The 17,864-nt window shown below is 40.3% G+C and overlaps 1 protein-coding gene across 1 annotated transcript in view; it reads left to right on the forward strand.

The window, feature by feature from the left end:
- Positions 1-17,864, forward strand: part of MYO16 (myosin XVI) — a 637,778-nt gene that overhangs the window by 73,133 nt on the left and 546,781 nt on the right. Inside the window, exon 3 of the mRNA XM_004382940.2 lies at positions 4,431-4,501. Coding sequence (XP_004382997.2) covers positions 4,431-4,501 — 71 coding nt within the window. The remainder of the gene's footprint in view (positions 1-4,430; positions 4,502-17,864) is intronic.

The following is a 17,864-nucleotide window of genomic DNA, read 5'->3' on the forward strand; positions in this document are numbered from 1 at the left end:
TCATTTACTGATTAACTGCTCTGATTCCCTGTTGTATTTCTTTTGGTTTTCGATAGTCCTTGAGAGTTCGTTTCCTAGATTGGTATCTGGCTGGTATGATCCTAAGTCCTAGATTCTGCCTGTGAGCTGAAGTTGTTTGTTCTCAGATTGAAGAACTCCCTTTAATAATTCTTGTAACTTTGGTTTGGGTTTTACGTATTCCCTTAATTTCTGTTTATCTGGAAATTACCTTATTTCACCATCATATCTGAATGAGAGCTTTGCAGGATATATTGTTCTTGGCTGGCAATCTTTTTCTTTCAATATTTTATGTACGTCATCCCATTGCCTTCTCGCCTGCATGGTTTCTGCCGAATAATCTGAGCTTAGTCTTATTGTTTCTCCTCTGTATGTGACTTCTTGTTTTTCATGCACTGCTCTCAGGATTCTTTGTTTGTGTTTGGTTTTGGTGAGTGTGATCATGATATGCCTTGGTGATTTTCTTTTGGGTTCTCTCCTATATGGGGTTTTTTGAGCTTCTTGGATGGCCAGCTTTTCATCTTTCATGATATTGGGGAAGTTTTCTGTCAGCAGTTCTCCAGTGATCCTCTCTGTGTTTTCTGTTTTCTTCCCCTGTTCTGGAACTCCAACCACTGCAGATTTTTGCTTTTGATTGTATCCCACATAACTCTCAGGTTCTCTTCATTTTTCTTTTTTCTACGTTTTCCTCAAACATAGTTGTATCGAAGTGTTTGTCTTGAATTCCACTGATCCTGTCTTCCACCGTTTCAGATGTGCTTCTCAGACCGTCTATGACACCGTCCATTCCTGAAATCTTGTTTATCTTTTGGATTTCTAATTGTTGTTTTTGTATAATTTCTAGTTGTGAATTTATTTTGGCATTTTGTTCCTGCATTAGTTTCCTGAATTCTTCCAACTTTTTGTCTGTATTTTCCATGAATTTTTCTATTTTTTCCTCATTTTTGTCTGCTTTTTGCTTCAGTTCTTGGAGAATTCTGAGTATTAGAGATTTGAATTCCCTATAAGCTATGTCTAATGCCTTTTCTTCCACTGGAAAGTCATCTGGTGTTTTATTTTGGACGCATACTGGAACCTTCCTGTCCTGTTTTTGTAAATGTGTTGATATTGTCTGCTGTCTTCAGCGCATTCAGTAGTTATTTTTCTCATTTATTGATTGTAGTTTTATTTGTTTCGTCCCCCTTTTTAATTTGGCTGTGTCTGAGCAGGCAGGCTGTTTGTTATTTGTTGTTTCCTCGTCTGTGGGCACAATAATTTTCGCCTTCTTCTCCAATTGGCAGGGTCACTCACTCAGATATGGTACGGCAGGGCAGTTCTAGCTGAAGAGGAGTTACTGAGATGGGTTGTTTGTGGCACTTACTACAGCCACCAGGGTGGGTCGGTAATCAGTGTAGGGCAGGTTCCAGTAGGCCGTGCCTGTGCTGCTTGGTGTTGTGATATTAAGTGCATGGTGCAGGTAGGCAGGATGTAGCAGGGAGATTGTTATGTGTGGAGCTAAGATGGATATGGGAGAGAGGAGAGATGAACAGGACCCAAAAACATACAAACAAACAAAAAAGAATGCTAGAAGAGCTTGCTGTTGGAGTGGAGAGATGAGAGACTATGAAATGGAGAAAAACAAAAAGGGAAGAGGAAGAAAAAAAGAGAAAAGAAAAGAATGAATAAATAAAAATCAGAAAGGGAAAATAACAGCAAAGTTCCCAGGGATCCCACCTGTGTGGCTATGAGATATGGGGAAGTTGTTCTCAGGTGTTGCAGTACAGCCTGGCTAGAAGGCACAGAGATATACAATGCCAGGTATTCAGGCAACAGAAAAAGAAGGAAGATATAGGGAGACGAGAAACTGAGTCATGAAGAAAGATAAAAAGGAAAAAAGAGGGAAATGAAAAAAATTTAAAAAAAAAAAGAACAAGAAAAGCCCCCGAAAAAAACAGAAAAAAAAAAAAAAAGAAAAAAACCAAGAAAAAAGGAAATGCCCTCAGGGATCCCTCTGCACGTCTGTGTAAGCCGAGGGGTTAGTACCATCTGGCAAGAATGGGCTCCCAACTCAAGAAAAGGAAAAGGAAACAAACAATCAAAACCAACAAACCAACAAAAGTCCCAGGATCCCACCAGCATGACAGCCCAGACTGGGAAGCAGCTCGACACTTGAATGGAGCTCTGCAGCCCCTCAGGAAGAAGCAAAGATGGTACACAGAGCCAGGTATTTGAGCAAAAGGAGGGGGAGGTGGTGAGAGGTAAGGAAAAAATGAAAAGAAGCGGAAAAAGGCAATACCAGCAGCCAACAAATGGCACTCAGAGAGCCGGCCCGTTCGTGTGGGTGGAATCCAAGCAGCCTGTGCTTCCTCGACAAGAGATTGTGGCCGTGGGAAGCAGAGGAGGCCGAGTGGGGGTGAAGAAGGATGGTGGGTGGGAAGGCGTATATCACAAATTACCGGTTGTTTTGTCTCCTGCTGGAAGCTCCGTGAAGCTGCTTTCTCGTACCCCTTGTTTGCTGGTCTCTTATAGAAGTCCAAGATGGTGGATCCGCGCTGCGTTGGCTGATAGGGGACCTCTGCATGAATCTCTCCTCCCTCTCCGTTCTCTGTCAGTGTTCTCACCCCATTTGGTGCTTGGCTGAGGTCTTTATCTCTTCATTTGATGTTTTAGGGTTTCAGGATTGTTGTTTTCTCTGTTCGGCTTAGTTTTTTGGATCTTTGCTGTGAGGGACGGCGTGGTGTTTTTGCCTAGAGACCCATTTTGCCAGAAGTCGTGTGATAAAATTTTTTGTTACAAACTACTAAACGTGAGAAGCTAGTTTATGAAAAATAATTAAATCCTTGACTGGATAAAAAGTATTGTCAAATAAAGTCATTGGTAAGTGAACAGATGTGAAAATGCTTTCATTCAGGAACTTACGTTTAGGAGAGACCTAGAGAGAACAGGTTGTAAGATCAAAGAAGTCGAAAGGCCAAGTATTGTTCTTGCTCACAGAGAACAGAAATGTGTCTGATTTCTCTGGGGAGAGAGATTTGGACAAAAGGTGAATAAAGAAAAGCTGTCAAGAGGGCACGCTGGGCTGGATGTAGTGTTGTGGCTGCTTTCACCATATTGGCCCCCAGCATGGGTTTAACTGGCCTGGCTCATATGTTGGACAACCTGTCTGCCTGTCACACCCACTGCACCCATCATGAAAGAGAGTGGCCTTCCTGGAGAGAGCTTTGCAGGAATGACTATGTCCATCCAGACCATTAATCTCTTCTGTGACATGAAGTTAGGGTTGGGGAAGATGGTAGGACACCAGATACTGGAGCACATAAAAGAATCGGGGTGCCCCAGGAAAAAGGTCTATTCAAGTGACATTTCAGGTTATGAAGACATTTAGTAGAAAAGACCGTAATGCCTCCGCGAATTGTTAGTTTGAATCTGTGACAATTTGTATAGCTGTGTTTTATAATGACATAAAAGTGTTGATTTAATTACATTTTTGGGTGGAAAATGCATTAGTGGCTTTTTATTAAAACTTTGCTTTGCAGTTAACATAGTGGAAACGACTACAGTGCCTGGGGTACTGAGGAACCTTTCTATCAAGGCTTGTTTGATAGCTCCATTTGGACTAGCAGAGGGTGTAACGTCATCAGTCATTTCTTGTCGTGCAGCATTTCATTTCCCAGTGACTTCACCTTGGCTGTGCAAATGGACACAGAGGTCACCTTCCTACTGTGTAGTTATTCTGATCATTGCTATAGATGTTGATTCATTTGGCATTACTGATTTAGATAGAAATGACTTTGTCCTGTAGTGTTTTGTGAGAATGGTGGAAACCAAGAGGTAGTGTGGCTGTGGATACAAGTTTAATTTGCAAAGTGTAAACTTCTGTTGTTTTAAGCCGATGAATCCTAAAAAGGAAAAATTTAGTGACCTAATTACTGCATCAAGCCAGTACTTTCTTAGTTTTTCATTTCTTTGTTCTATGAAGGATATATGAACTAGACCCATAGAAACAAAAAACTATAAACTCATTCCACTTTCTTAATAATCTGTACGACTCTAATAGGTAATCATAATGCTGATCTGAGGGATAAGTTTGGTACAAAGAGAAAAACCGAAAATCAAACCCATTGCTATCAAGTTGATTGCAACTCAAAGTGACCCTATAGGACAGAGTAGAACTGCCCCATAGGGTTTCCAAGGAGCGGCTGGTGGATTTGAACTGTTGACCTTTTGGTTAGCAGCCAGGCTCTTAACCACTGCCCCACCAGGGCACTGGCTCCATTTGTTAATACATGAAATAATGTCACTTGGTAATTAATGCTTCCTCTTTGGCTTTCATGGGTGGTTTGCATTTTATATATAAAAGAAATGCTCCAATTTTTAGTTCAGACTGTAGTAAGGGTTTGCTGTAACTCCCTTCTCATCTTTCATTCTCACAGTGCTTCGACTACTGAAGGACGGGGCCGATCCTCACACTCCTGTGTCCTCAGGAGGATCCTTACTCCATCTGGTAAGAAGTGGGGTGATCAATGCAAAAGTGTGATGGCACCAAGAAAAAGGTCATTAAATTATGGACTCAAAACTCTGTAGCAAAATGTAAATCTAACAGACGATGAACTGAAAACATGGTGTGTTTAAAATGAACTAGCATGGATAATATGCTGCAATATTCATTAATTACTGCATTGAAGTTTGTAAATAATCTTTAGCAAATGGGGTTAGAGTCCCTGCCCTATAGCAAAGGATTTTGAGAATGGCTAGTGTTCAACAAATAAGGAAAATAATATTTTATCAATTATACAGTATATGGCAGTCATCCTTTCTTTGACTTCTATAAGTTGTCCTTTTTTGTTCTAATGAACTTAGACTCAACTTCACTGGTGGCCTGGCTTATATAAATGTGAATTAAACCTACCTTATATTCTTTTGGAAGTTAAGCAGGGAATGAGTGAATAAACAAATCAGTATATAAAGAGATAAAGCAATATTATATTAGTTTCATGTGGAAATTTTTTTTTTCTGATTCACTTAGCTGGAAAAACGAAGTAAAAGGAAAAGTCAACAATGATTCAATTTAGTGGTCCTTAGGATTAATGTAAAGATTAGAACTTAATTTTGATGAATACCAAAATTTATTTAGCATAAAAACCTAATTTATAATTGTCTGCCTGGTCCCTGGGTGGCGCAAATGGTTTACACTTGACTGCTGTTTGGTGGCTCCAACCCGCCCAGTGGCACCAAGGAAGAAAGGTCTGGTGATCTGCTTCCACAAAGATTAAAGCCTAGAAAACACTATGAAGCAGTTTTACTCTATAACACATGGGGGTTACCTTGAGTTGGAATTCACTTGATGGCAAGGCAGTGGTTTTTTTTTGGTACCAAGACCACAAAAAAAAGATTGATTCCTTCTCGTTATGACAAATTACAGTCATGCACTCAATTAATCAGAACCTACTTAACATCAATTGTTTGTCAACCTTTGCTGACATTAAATTCACCTGGGGTGCTGGAAAAATACTGATGCCTCAGTTCCAACCTAAGTCCCAACCAAGAGATTCTGATTTAATTTTTCTAGGATGCAGTCTAAACATTGGGATTTTTAAATGTTTCCAGATAATTTTAATTTGTAGGCTTAGAACAACTGAATGTTGAGAACAACTGCACAAAAGAGAAATTAGTACCTGTCAAAGGCCTAAGTGACCCGGGATACAGGTCATCATATTATGTAGTCAGCAGAACAGAAATAGAACTTAGGATATAGATAGGTGATGGTTTGTCAAAGAATGTAGGCAATGACTCCTTCACATTGGTGGAGATTGAAAAAAAAAAGAGATTTCCAGAATAACTTTTCCTTCTCTGGAATGTTTTCATTATAAAACCTTTCCATTTTATGCTCAGATCATTATAGGGCTTATGTTATATTTTCCAATGAACCATAATTCATCAGTATTTAGATCATAGGTTTGCTTAAGATAAGTGATCTGAGACCAGGGAGATGCTGATGAGAACTTTCCAGAGAAAAGGGTTCACCTCCTAGGCGATGTTTTTAGTCTATTTATAGGAAAGCACGCTTAAAAGGAATTTACAAGGAATTCAGGCCAAGCCATCTGCCTTCTTTCCTTGGGAATGTCCACCTCTCTCCTCTTTCTCCCAATTGGAAAGGAGCTGGGGAGAGAATCCGATCACATGCCTTTTGCTTTCAGTCCTTCCTCGTCATATGTATAGGTAATATCCACTTACCTTTGTCTTTATGTTTGAAAGAGCACTGAATCTCACTGAGGCTCATTTTTTCCCTCTGTGAAATGGGGATATTATCTGGGCTATTGTCCTCAAAGTATTTATTGTAATGAACACTATATCAAAGTATGCATTGTGATGATGAAATATGTATGAAAACTTTTAACCCGTATGCAGTGCTTTAGATAGGTTAGATATTGATCAGAAAAGTATGTAATGCATTACATTGTATTGCCTAAAATGCACTTTCATATGACTTAACTTTTTATATTCATAGTAACTTTTGTGTGATCAGGAATGTGCCTATGTTGCTTTACTAGTGAGGGAACTGAGATTCAGAAGGATTAATCAACTCAGCCAATTCAATATATCTACATGTACTATACAGATATTACTTAGCATTAGAGCATGAACTCTGGCCTTCTGACCATAAATACAGTCTTCTTTCCCCAATAATTTCTTCAGTAATACTAGCAAAATGTTCATTTAAGTTCTTCAGAGAACAAATTATCACTTCAGTTCTGTTGGTCAAAGACAGACATTTTCTATGAACAAATCAGGTTCGTTCTTATCAATTCTATCAGGAATGCATATTACTTTGTATGTGTTTCAGAGGGAAAGAGAAAGAGAGAGGGAAAGAGAGAGAGAGAGAACACACTTAATCTATATAATGCATCCTTGCTCTCTCGAACTTCAAAATACAGCCAGAAAGACACTATCTGTCATCCCTCGATAGCTACCAACCCTATCCTAAACCACCATCTCTTTTCCCTGGATACATAGCTTCGTCCCTAGTTCCCCGGGTTCCATTGTTGCCTACCCTATAATCTGTTTCCCACACAGCAGCTGGATCACATCACTCCTCTATCCAAAAATAACTCCCCAAATGTCCTGATAACTTGTCTTCTCACTAGGATCAATAGCCAAAGTCCTGCCCACCGCCCTGCATGCCCCTCCCCAGCCCACTCACCTCCCTGCCTTTGTTATCTGCCCCTGGCTTCTCCTGCTCTGCTCTCTCTGCACCAGTCACCCTGGCAGCTTTGCAGTTCCCAGGCACGCTGACCGTGGCCTTGCACATGGGCTGTTGCTGATATTTCCACTTGGAACATTCCTTCCCCTATAGCCACATGGCTCCCTCCCTCGCTTGCTTTGGATCTCCGTTCACCTGTCACCTCACCGGAACAGCCTTCTCTGGCTTTGGCTGTATGATACAGTATCCCATCACCACCGCCTCACAGTCAACCCAACTTCCATCCCGTTATTTTTTTTTCTGTAGGGCTTATTGCCATCAAGCAGATTATAGGTTCACGTGATTATTTCCTCTTGCCCACTACTAGAATGTCCACTCCAGGAGAGCCAGGACTTAGCATATTCCCTTCATTATTTCAACTGAAATACCTAGGAGAGTGCCTGGTACTTACTAGAGGCTCAGTATATTCGCTGAGTAAACCAGAAAAACCAAACCTATTGCCATCAAGTCAGTTCCCACTCATGGTGACCCTACAGGACAGAGTAGAACTGCCCCATAGAGTTTTCAGAGAGCGCTGGTGGATTTGAACTGCCGACCTTATGGTTAGCAGCTGAGCTCTTAACCACTGCGCCACCAGGGCTCCTTTTGCTTAGTAGATAATTTAGTTAAATAAATAATATCTGACACTACGATAGGTTTTAGGGGTGCAGAGATGCAAAGCACACGTTCATTACCTATACAGAGGGAGGGAGATAGAAAAGTAAAGCAATATTACAGCAGACCTGGCAGAGGAAGAAGCAAATGATGCTGAAGGAGGAAAACGATGAGGCCCCTCAGCTGCCTTCAGGGATCAGTTAGGAAACCTTTTCTGATCCTCCTGGGCAGACTTACTCTCTCATCCAAGCTTTCACGGCACACGATCCTTGCTTCTGCTGGAGAACTTGTCCCAGAGGCTCCTAATGAATGGCTTCTGTGATTTTCTCTCTGCTAGACTGAATTTAAGAGCCCAGGTGGTACAGTGGTTAAGCCCTTGGCTGCTAACCGAAAGGTCGGTGGTTCAAACCCACCAGCCGCTCCATGGGAGAAATATGTGGCAGTCTGCTTCTATAAAGATTAGAGCTTTGGAAACCCTATGGGGCAGTTCTCCTCTGTCCTAGAGGGTTGCTGAGTTGGAATCAACCTGACAGCAATGAGTTAGACTGAATGTTCAAAATTAGAGACTGTCTCAGATACCTTTATATTTTTAGCATCTGATGCATAGTAAATCCACAATACCTAGTGAATGAATGAATGAATGAGATCTAAGGACATAAGGAACTCTTGGGTTAATGAAAAGGTAATTTAGTTCCAGGTAATAAAGTATAAAGATTCAGAAATGGTAGAGCCAAGAGAACAAAACAAAAAAACAACGAGAAGATTAAAGTTATAAGGAAGACGTGAAACGCTTTAACTCTCAAGTACAAGGCAGACATGTTGCGTGTTTGTATTGTTATACACAGGCTGTGAAAATCAGATGAAGGGAGCTATCCATCTGTAATACATACGGGAAAGCCCGGGGACAGCTGAAGGACTGTGGGCTCAGTGACACTCTCTTCTTTTTTCTGGGCTCACTGAGTAAATAAAAATAAACGAAAAATTACAAGTTGCCAGAGAGACAAAATTGCAGGGTTTGAAAATGCCTTAGGTACTGAAAAACACAATTTAGCCATCGAAAATGTCAAGTGCTAGTAGCTTTGCTGTTCCCCCCGCCTTTTGGGCATCCACATGATGAAGGCTGATGGTTTATCAGCACTTAAGCCCTAATTATATAGTCTTAGATCCATGTCTTTGAGCAAAAGGCAGCATGCGTTTGTGTGGGGCGTCAAGAATAAGCTATGGAAATTGTTGAGACTTCCCAGAGTCTTGTTTAACTCAGTCATTAGCCATTGAGTACGTTATTCCAGGTATAGCTTTCTATAAGACATTTCTCTTAGAGGTACCACAAGAACTTATATGTTGGAGATGAAAAATTGCCATAGTTTCAAAGGTAGATATTTGATAAACAGGATTTCGTATTTTTGGCCAGATAAAATCTTATCTTTTATCTTCTATCTAAGAAATATTCAACAGCTGCATTGAATTTGTCTGTTTACTTTCCATTCGTTGCAGAATTTGTGTCTCCTGTAGGGTCACTATGGGTCGGAATCGACTCGAAGGCCATAAGTTTTTTTTTTCAATATATATGGCAGGTGTCAGGTACTCTGAGAGGTTGTTGTTAGGTGCCGGGGAGTTGATTTTTGACTCGTAGTGACCCCATATAACAGTAGGATTTCCCCATCAGCTGTAATCTTTACAGAAGCAGATCACAGACTGCTTGGTCTTTTTTCCCCCGGAGGTGGTGGGGGGCAGTTGGAATTGCCAACCTTTCGGTTAGCAGTCAAGTGCTTAACCTTTGTGCCACCAGGGCTCCTTCCTATGGCAGGTAGAGGGGAAAAAGGACAAAGAGGTAACAGTGCTGCAACCAAGGAATTTAGTCTCTTGAAGCTAATATAGAAGTAAACTCAGGTTTAACTCTTTGTAAGATTTAACTCTTTGTAAGAAATGGTGATGTGTACAGAGTTTGCTCGAGCTTAGCTAAATTGTCTTCAGAGGTTCTATGCTGTGATCTTTTATAGATGAGAAATTGAAGAGGAGCTTCTAATGGTAACAAAATCCTCATGAACGAGGCATGAAATACAGTCTGTTTTAATTATGAGCTGTGACGTTAACAGACCAGAGTGAAGCTTAAGTGAAATACATTAGAAATAAATACTTTTTCTTTTATCTAGTGGATTATAACTTTAACATGGAGTTCACCATTTGAACAGTGGACTTCCAAATAACTGTTCAAAATAGTGAGCTGCAACAGATAGAGGGTCAGTGAAAAAGAGGAAGACTCTCAATGAGATGGATTGACACAGTGGCTGCCACAGTGGGCTCAAATATAACACGATTGTGAGGATGGCGCAGGACCGGACAGTGTTTTGTTCTGTTGGACATAGGGTCACTATGAGTTGGAACCAACTCGATGGCACCTAACAACAACAACAACAGCAGATATGAAAATTTGTCCAAGACACATTGATAAATGACAAAAGCATGTTAGAAGATAGTACATATAGTATAATTAAACAAATAGAAAGATATAGACAGACAGGTAGAGAGATAGCAATAGCAGAGAAAATACCTTGAGAGCTGCAAAAGAAGTTTTTAGCAGTGACTCAAATTAGGGGAAGGACACAGGGCCTTTTAATTTGTACTCTTTTCTTGAGTAATTCTTCAATGATTTAAATAATAATCTTGTATATTTCATAAAATAAAATAAACTAATTGAAAAATCCTATTTCTTTCAGAATATTGAATTTTAAATGTTTTAATGACTTTCCAACTTTTATAAGAAAATATGGTGCTGTAAATTGAGCTTCTTTTTGAGTTTTAGTATAAATTTCTTGAAAATCTCTGGAAATGTAATAAGGTAATTAGCAACTTACTGCAGTAGAGGTGGTTCAGCAGCTTAATATCTTGGAAATCAAGCAGAGAATATTATATTTTGAAAAGAGGCAGAATATCAGGACTCTAGAGAAAATGTCTAAAGAAACGTCTTATTTCAAACATTGTATAGATGTTAAGCAGCAAAAATAATTGATACATGAAAGTTGACCACTGACCAGTACACTGATACCAGAACATCTGGGCATGGACCATTTACCTCTTCCCTTTTCTTTTTTCAAAAGAGAAAGGGCAATTCCTGTAAGGGTAAAATCTAGCAAGAGAACAAATCAATGAAGAAGAAGATATACCTTCCCCAGGGGCCGTTCCTGCTTAGGAGATGTGATGTGGGGTGATACCCATATAGGAAGGTACAGCAAGAGTCAGGGAAACAATGGGAGGAGCAAGATGGCAGAGGTCGGATGATGTGAATATGAGAGAGAGTGCTGGAGAATTCTTCTGATGTCTGAGGGTGAGAGATTGCAGTGAGCTGCAAAGTGCTGGAACGTAGGACCTGGAGTTGCTATGAACTGCAAATGATGGGCTCTTTGAAGCCTTTTCAAGGATGTAATTTAAGATTCAAATTTCTGACTGGACTTTGCTTTTTTAAATCCAACATCTCTCTGGACTGATCCATGAGGATCATGGCATTCATCATTGGAGAAGCTGCATTTGAGGATTTTACATCGTTCATGTAATATCCAGCTGAATACTGCATGAAAGTCAGAACACTCCATCAGCACTGAGAGCTCATTTTTATTTTGTCTGCCCATATGCATGACTTATGGGGTAAAACGGTAATAGAAGAGCAAACTGTGACAATTCTTAGAATCCCACCAGAAGCCAAAGGGATCATTTTCAATTTTTGAGTGAATACACCATGCAGGGTTGGTTCATTCAACATCAAATTATAAAAAAAAATTCCTAGTGAATTTACCAGCTAGATTTTTTGTGTGTTTGTTTCTTGTATTGTTTTATTTTTATATCTGCAACAATGGACCAAATTGGATTTATTAAGGTATCAGACCTTTTATTGACTACTAACTGAAAGGTTGGCGGTTTGATTCCACTCTGCAGTGCTGTGAAAGAAAGGCCTGACAATCTGCTTCCATAAGATGGTTGTTGTGTGTCTTTGAGTTGATTCTGACTCTTAGTGACCCTATACCACAGAATAGAATCGCCCCATATGGTTTCCTAGGCTGAAATCTTTGTGGGAGCAGATTGCCAGGTCTTTCCTCCTGCGGAGAAGCTGGTGGGATTGACCAGTTAGCAGTCGAGCCCTTCACCATGAGGCCAACAGGGCTCATTTCCTTAGGATCACAGCCATTGAAAACCCTGTGGAGTGCATTTCCACTCCGAAACGCGTGGGGCTGCCTGAGTCGGAACTGACCTGAGGGCAGCGGGTTTGGATTTGGGTTTATTGACAAAGTAAATGGCAGGTGGGTGAGGGATATGTCACAGAGTAAATGACAGATGGGCGTGGGATATGTCACAGCCTCTCCCTGTAGAATTTGCCCTTTCAGGGGAATTGCAGTAAACCAACTTTGAAACCACTGGCACAGATCTCTAGGAGAACCTGGAGTGTTGTGTGAAGAAAGAGCTTCCCTTAGGTCTCAGCCCAAACTCATCTGCTAAAAATTCCCTCAAGTGATTGTAATTATTTCTTTTACTCTCTAGACATGCCAAACGACTTATACTTCCACAAAGGGCTATTTCATTCCTCAATATTATTTATGCTGTTTCCTATTTCTTGGGTCCTCCTCCAAGATGGCCCCATAGCCTGTGATGGCCCCAAGCTTCCCGTCTTAGCTCTCTTGGACTTGAACTTAAGCTTGTTTGAATATAAGCTGCTGGCTTAGGGATAAAGTCTGGATCAGAATACCAGCCCTCTGGCTTACTGCAGTGCTGGCCACGTAGTAGATACTCAATGAGTAGTTATTGAATTATTGGAATATGAATGTCTCATGCCCCCCACCCCTTAACCTCCAAACCCTCCAGACTTGGTCCTATGTTTGTTGTTCTTGTTGTTAGCTGTCCTCTAGTCGGCCTCTGACTTACACAAGGGAATGAAATGCTGTCCAGACTTGTGTCATCCCCATGATTGGTTGGTGATCCATAGGGTTTTCAGGTGTAGATTGCCAGGCCTTTCTTCCTAGTCCTTTGTAGTCCATCTAAGTCTGTTAGTCCATCTCAGTCTGGAAGCTCCCCTGAAACCTGTCCAGCATCGTCGCATAGCGCAAGCCTCCACCCACAGAAGGTGGTAACTGTGCATGAGGTGCAGCGGCCAGGTGTCAAACCCGAGTCTCTAGCTTGGAGGGCAAGAATTCCACCCCAGCTCCTGTGTTACCGTCCCTTATTTTCCAGTTCTTAACAGGCTATGTTAGCTACCCTTTCCTGCAACTTTATAGAATACGATGAATATCCTCATTCACAGAACTTGGCACATTGAATTGAAATGATCTGTTTCTAGATATTTCCTCTTCCTCCTAGTGTATATTTTTTAAGAATAGTTACTGTGTCATTCAGCTTTACATACAGAATGCCTGGGATGTAGAGTTGCCTAGTAAAATCTTGGTCATTCACAATTACGCAAACCAGTGCTGCAGCTGAAGGGCAGTTGACATTCCTTTGAAAGGCCAGCTGTTTGATTAGGATTTTAAAATTGCTGGATGTGCATCAGCGGTGTGTACCTCAGTCTCTCTTGTAATGACTTACTTATCTTATACAGAGTCTGGTTCAATTGGCTGGAAAGTACGTCTGTTTGAAATGCAGGTGGCAATATAAACATGATTCAACTCAGAATATTTTAGGTATTTTATCTGTGGCAAGATATCTGGAGTATATTTACTGAAGAGAAGATACGTGAAAGCGGAAATGTTGAGAAGGACATTCAAGATGGCAGTACAATAAATATGATCTGTCAATGTGATGTAGCGCCAAAGAAGCTGACACTGTTTTGCACAGTTCAAAGCACAGGTGCAAGGGTTGGCCTGTGGAATTTGTGACGAATACAAAGAACCATATAGTAGTGCCCAATTTCTTTAATATCAGAGTGATGTCAAAAATTGGGGCAAATTTCAACAAATTTAAATTAATTTTGCTACTGATATACATCTCTCTCCTCTCTTTCCGTGTCTCTCTGTGGTTGTTGTAGAAACGTTTTCTGAGCCACTGAGAATTCATATACGTAGGACCAAAAAATGGACTGTGTCTAATCCAAATTGATATTGTGCATCATATTGCTTCGCTTTATATCCTTAGCTCGGCTGCTAACCAAAAAGTTGGCAGTTCGACTCTGCCAGCAGCTACTTGGAAGCCCTGCGGGGCAGTTCTACTCTGTCCTATAGGGTCGCTGTCCGTTGGAATTGACTCGACGGCAACGGGTTTGGTTTTGGTTTTTGGCTTATCACCAAAGTTGCTGGAAATTTCAGGGCAATTTTTTTTTTGGTTCAGTAGCAGAATTTTTTAAGATTAATTTTACAAGAAAAAAATATTGTCCCACATCTCTATTTCTTACCTTTATTAAATGCGTCTATTTTTGTTTGTAGTAATACGTATTATGTGTACTTATAATTATCAAGTCTTGTGTTCAGCACTTTTCACCAAACGTCTCATTTAGTTTTCACAACATTCCTATAAGGTAATATTTTAATATTACCATTTTCTGGATGAAGAAGCTAAGACATTTGCAAATAGGACTGGTTGTATAGCTTCCCCAAGGATGTAACTGGTTATTGCAGAATCAAATCATGAATCCAGGTCCATGTGACGTCAGAGCTTTAACTCCTAATGTTAGACCAATATTCTACCTCCAAAGAACTTCAAATGTGTTGATTATCGTGAAGGGGATTATGGAGCAGTGGTGTTTGTTGTTATTTTCTGTTTGTAGCAAATTAGGGATAGAATCCTAAGCCATGTGATAGTCAGACAGACAGATAGATAGACAGACAGAAAGATAGATAGAGACAGAAAGAGAGAAAGATAGGTTTAAAAAAATTTTAGAAACCTCTTGCCATTGAGTGGATTCTAATTCATGGCTATCCCGTGTATTACAGAGTAGAACTGCTCCATAAGATTTTCCTAACTGTAATATTTGTGGAAACAGATTGCCAAGACTGTTTTCTGTGGTGTCTCTGTATGGGTTTGAACCGCCAACCCTCATATTCGTAGTCTAGTTCAAACCACTTTCACATAGATAGATAATTAGACGACTTCATAAACTGCTTTTGAAATGTACCTACCTTATCTTTCCTGTCTCCTCCCTTCTGCACCAATGGCCACCTCTCCAGGGAATCACTTAAGCCTGTGTCTAGCCACCTTCATCATGTCATGAAGCTTCCCAGGCGATAGCCTTTATTCCGTCTCTCTACACTCTCCACCAGACCATACCATAGCAATATATGATTAAATTTCCTGAGAACATAGCTTTGGTTACATTATATTCCGTATAACACCCTTAATGGAACCTGTAATTGAGTCTTTACAATGTGGGCTATTGAACTTCTCTTCCTTGTTCTGCCATACTCTTCTTACACGGCTTCCAAACTAGTCAGTTAACATACTCAACAATGACATTCCTCAATGACCTGCCAAGGCTGGACCTTCAATAGTTAGGCTCAGAATGTGGTGTTCTTCTGGGCAGCCTCTCTTCCTCACCTCCACTTTATCCTTCTCTATCAAGGAATATGTCCAATGGAACTTCCAACATGAGATCTGCCTTTGTTCTTTCTAACAGGAGCTATCGACTACGTCTTGTTAACTCCTTAAACTCACTATATGAATTTCTTAATTCTTTTATTCTTTCCTTTTTTATTTTCTTTTTTTAGAGTGAGGGAAGTTTGGTTTATGATTATTTACATATTTCCTCTTCCAGCATGTATGTCATATACATTTTCTTTAACAGTTTTGAATGCCTACTATGGGAATGTGCTGTGGTAAGGACCAGAGATGCAAAAGATGGATCTGTGCCTGGCACAAGATATTCACTCAATAATTGACTCCTGGATCAAGTTGGATGCTGTCCTAGTAACTAGTCTACTCTACCACAATGGTTCTTGAATCAGCACAGAGAAGTGAAAAGGGCAGTTCGCGCTATAATATATGTAGATGTTAAGAAAATGCCTAATAAAGTTAGAGTATATCCAGTCTTCCTTAAAAATAAACAAACAGAAAGACCTGGCAGAAAGGAACTGTCATGTATGAACCATGGGATTTGGTATGTGAATGCTAAATGCTTATATTGAATTTTTGATTTTTTGAGTAAAAGATTTCAGGGTTGTTCATGCCATGCTCCTTAGCCAGCCGGAAGAACTAAAACATATAAAATATCCCTTATGCCAACAAATAGGGAAAATAGAATGCATTTTAATTTTTATTGCTTTTGTTTGCCATTTGCTTTCTGTTTTTCGAAGTCTTTTGTGGTAAGTCACTAATGCACATTTTATTGATTTGTGCATCGAGAATTATAATTTTTATGGGGTAACAATTAGAAGTGAATGAAAGAATGCATTACCAGAGAAGCTGTAAAGTACTGATTTAGCATTGAAAGCATTCATTGTCATTTTCTAATTATGTACTCAATTCTATGAAGAAGCTTAAAGGAAGGAGGGGTTTGTGATGTTACTTTTTTTTCTTTTTTAGAAAGTAGAACGGAAGATTTTGGTCATAGATCAAACCAGAAAAAAACAAACAAACCAGCTGCTGTCGAATCAATTTTGACTTGTAGTGACCTTATAGGACCGAGTAGAACTGCCCTATATAGAGTTTCCAAAGAGCAGCTGGTGGATGCAAACTGCCGACCTTTTGGTTAGCAGCCAATCTCTTAACCACTGTGCCACCATAGGTCAGGGTATGAGAAATTAATATTTCAGAGTGAAGCTGGTTTTGCAAGTCAGGAGGAGTGGGTAGCTGTATTACTGGTGGAAACCCCAGGTTCTTGTTCGGCATGACTCGTATCAGCCAATAAATGAGATACCGAGGTGGGAGAACAGGAAAGGAACCTTTATTTCGTCGTACAAGGAAATGGAGTCAGTCAGAGCTGCTGCTGCCAAGACTGCTCACTAAGTGCTGGCAGGCCAGTTACTTTTAAAGGGATTTACAGGTAGGGAGTTCATACAAATTACATCATCAGCAACATTCTTAATCATACTACACAGGTGCAGTGGGGTTTACATAAGAGCAGAATTCAAATGCAAAGCTGGAGGGGAGGAAGCCAAGCAAAGAAAATAAGATTTTTAATACAGTACTGTGGGGGCTGTCTCAGCTGAAGCAAAATATGGATGAAACTCACTGGAGTCTGGGAGGGGACATTTTGAGCTCTAGTATAGAATGGGAAGTCCATTAGTGCTTAGTATATTCATGGTAGTCAGATGGAAGAGACAGTTGTGATCATTGTCCTCATGTCTTTGATGAATGAGGGGAGTGACCAGATTGGAAGAAAAGGTAGCATATAAAGTGAATCTTAAAAAAGACATTCATGAAGTTGAAAGTGCAATGCTTTTAGAGGAATCCAGAATGAACTCATAAATGTCAAAGCTTTTTCACAGTGGTTAAGAGCTCAGCTGCCAACCAAAGGGCTGGCAGTTTGAACCCACCAGCTGCTCCTTGGAAACCCTATGGGGCAGTTCTGCTATGTCCTGTGGGGTCACTAGGAGTTGGAATTGACTCGACCGCAACGAGTTTTTTGATTTTCGAGTGGAAGAATAATCTAGCCTACAATGGATAAGGCTGCAAGAGAGATGGTATTTTCAGGGAGATAGATTTCCACATAGTTTCTCTGAACATTTTCAAATGAGGCGAGTTTATTTAAAATGGACTAGATTCCAGCGGGTCAATGGAAGGAAGAATAATGTGTGAGAATGAGGGAACTTGGAAAACTGGCCAATCAAAGAGCTTGGCAATTCAGGACTGACTTCATTGGTATATGGCCCATGTAGTTGCACAAGGCCTTGCATAGAAGGTCCCATGCTTGGTTTAATGTTCTGCTGTCACCATCTTGAAATTGTTAGTAGTTTTTGAATAAGGGGATCTACATATTCATTTTGCATTGTGCCCCACAAATTATGCAACTGGTCCTTTGAAGGCATTTTGAGATGGAGACTATGGTGACAATAAAAAACTAGGAGATTGAGTGACATCACTGGTCATGACAGACTTCTGA

Source organism: Trichechus manatus, unplaced genomic scaffold (genome assembly GCF_000243295.1).
Source record: "Trichechus manatus latirostris isolate Lorelei unplaced genomic scaffold, TriManLat1.0 scaffold00102, whole genome shotgun sequence".
NCBI classification, from domain to species: domain Eukaryota; kingdom Metazoa; phylum Chordata; class Mammalia; order Sirenia; family Trichechidae; genus Trichechus; species Trichechus manatus.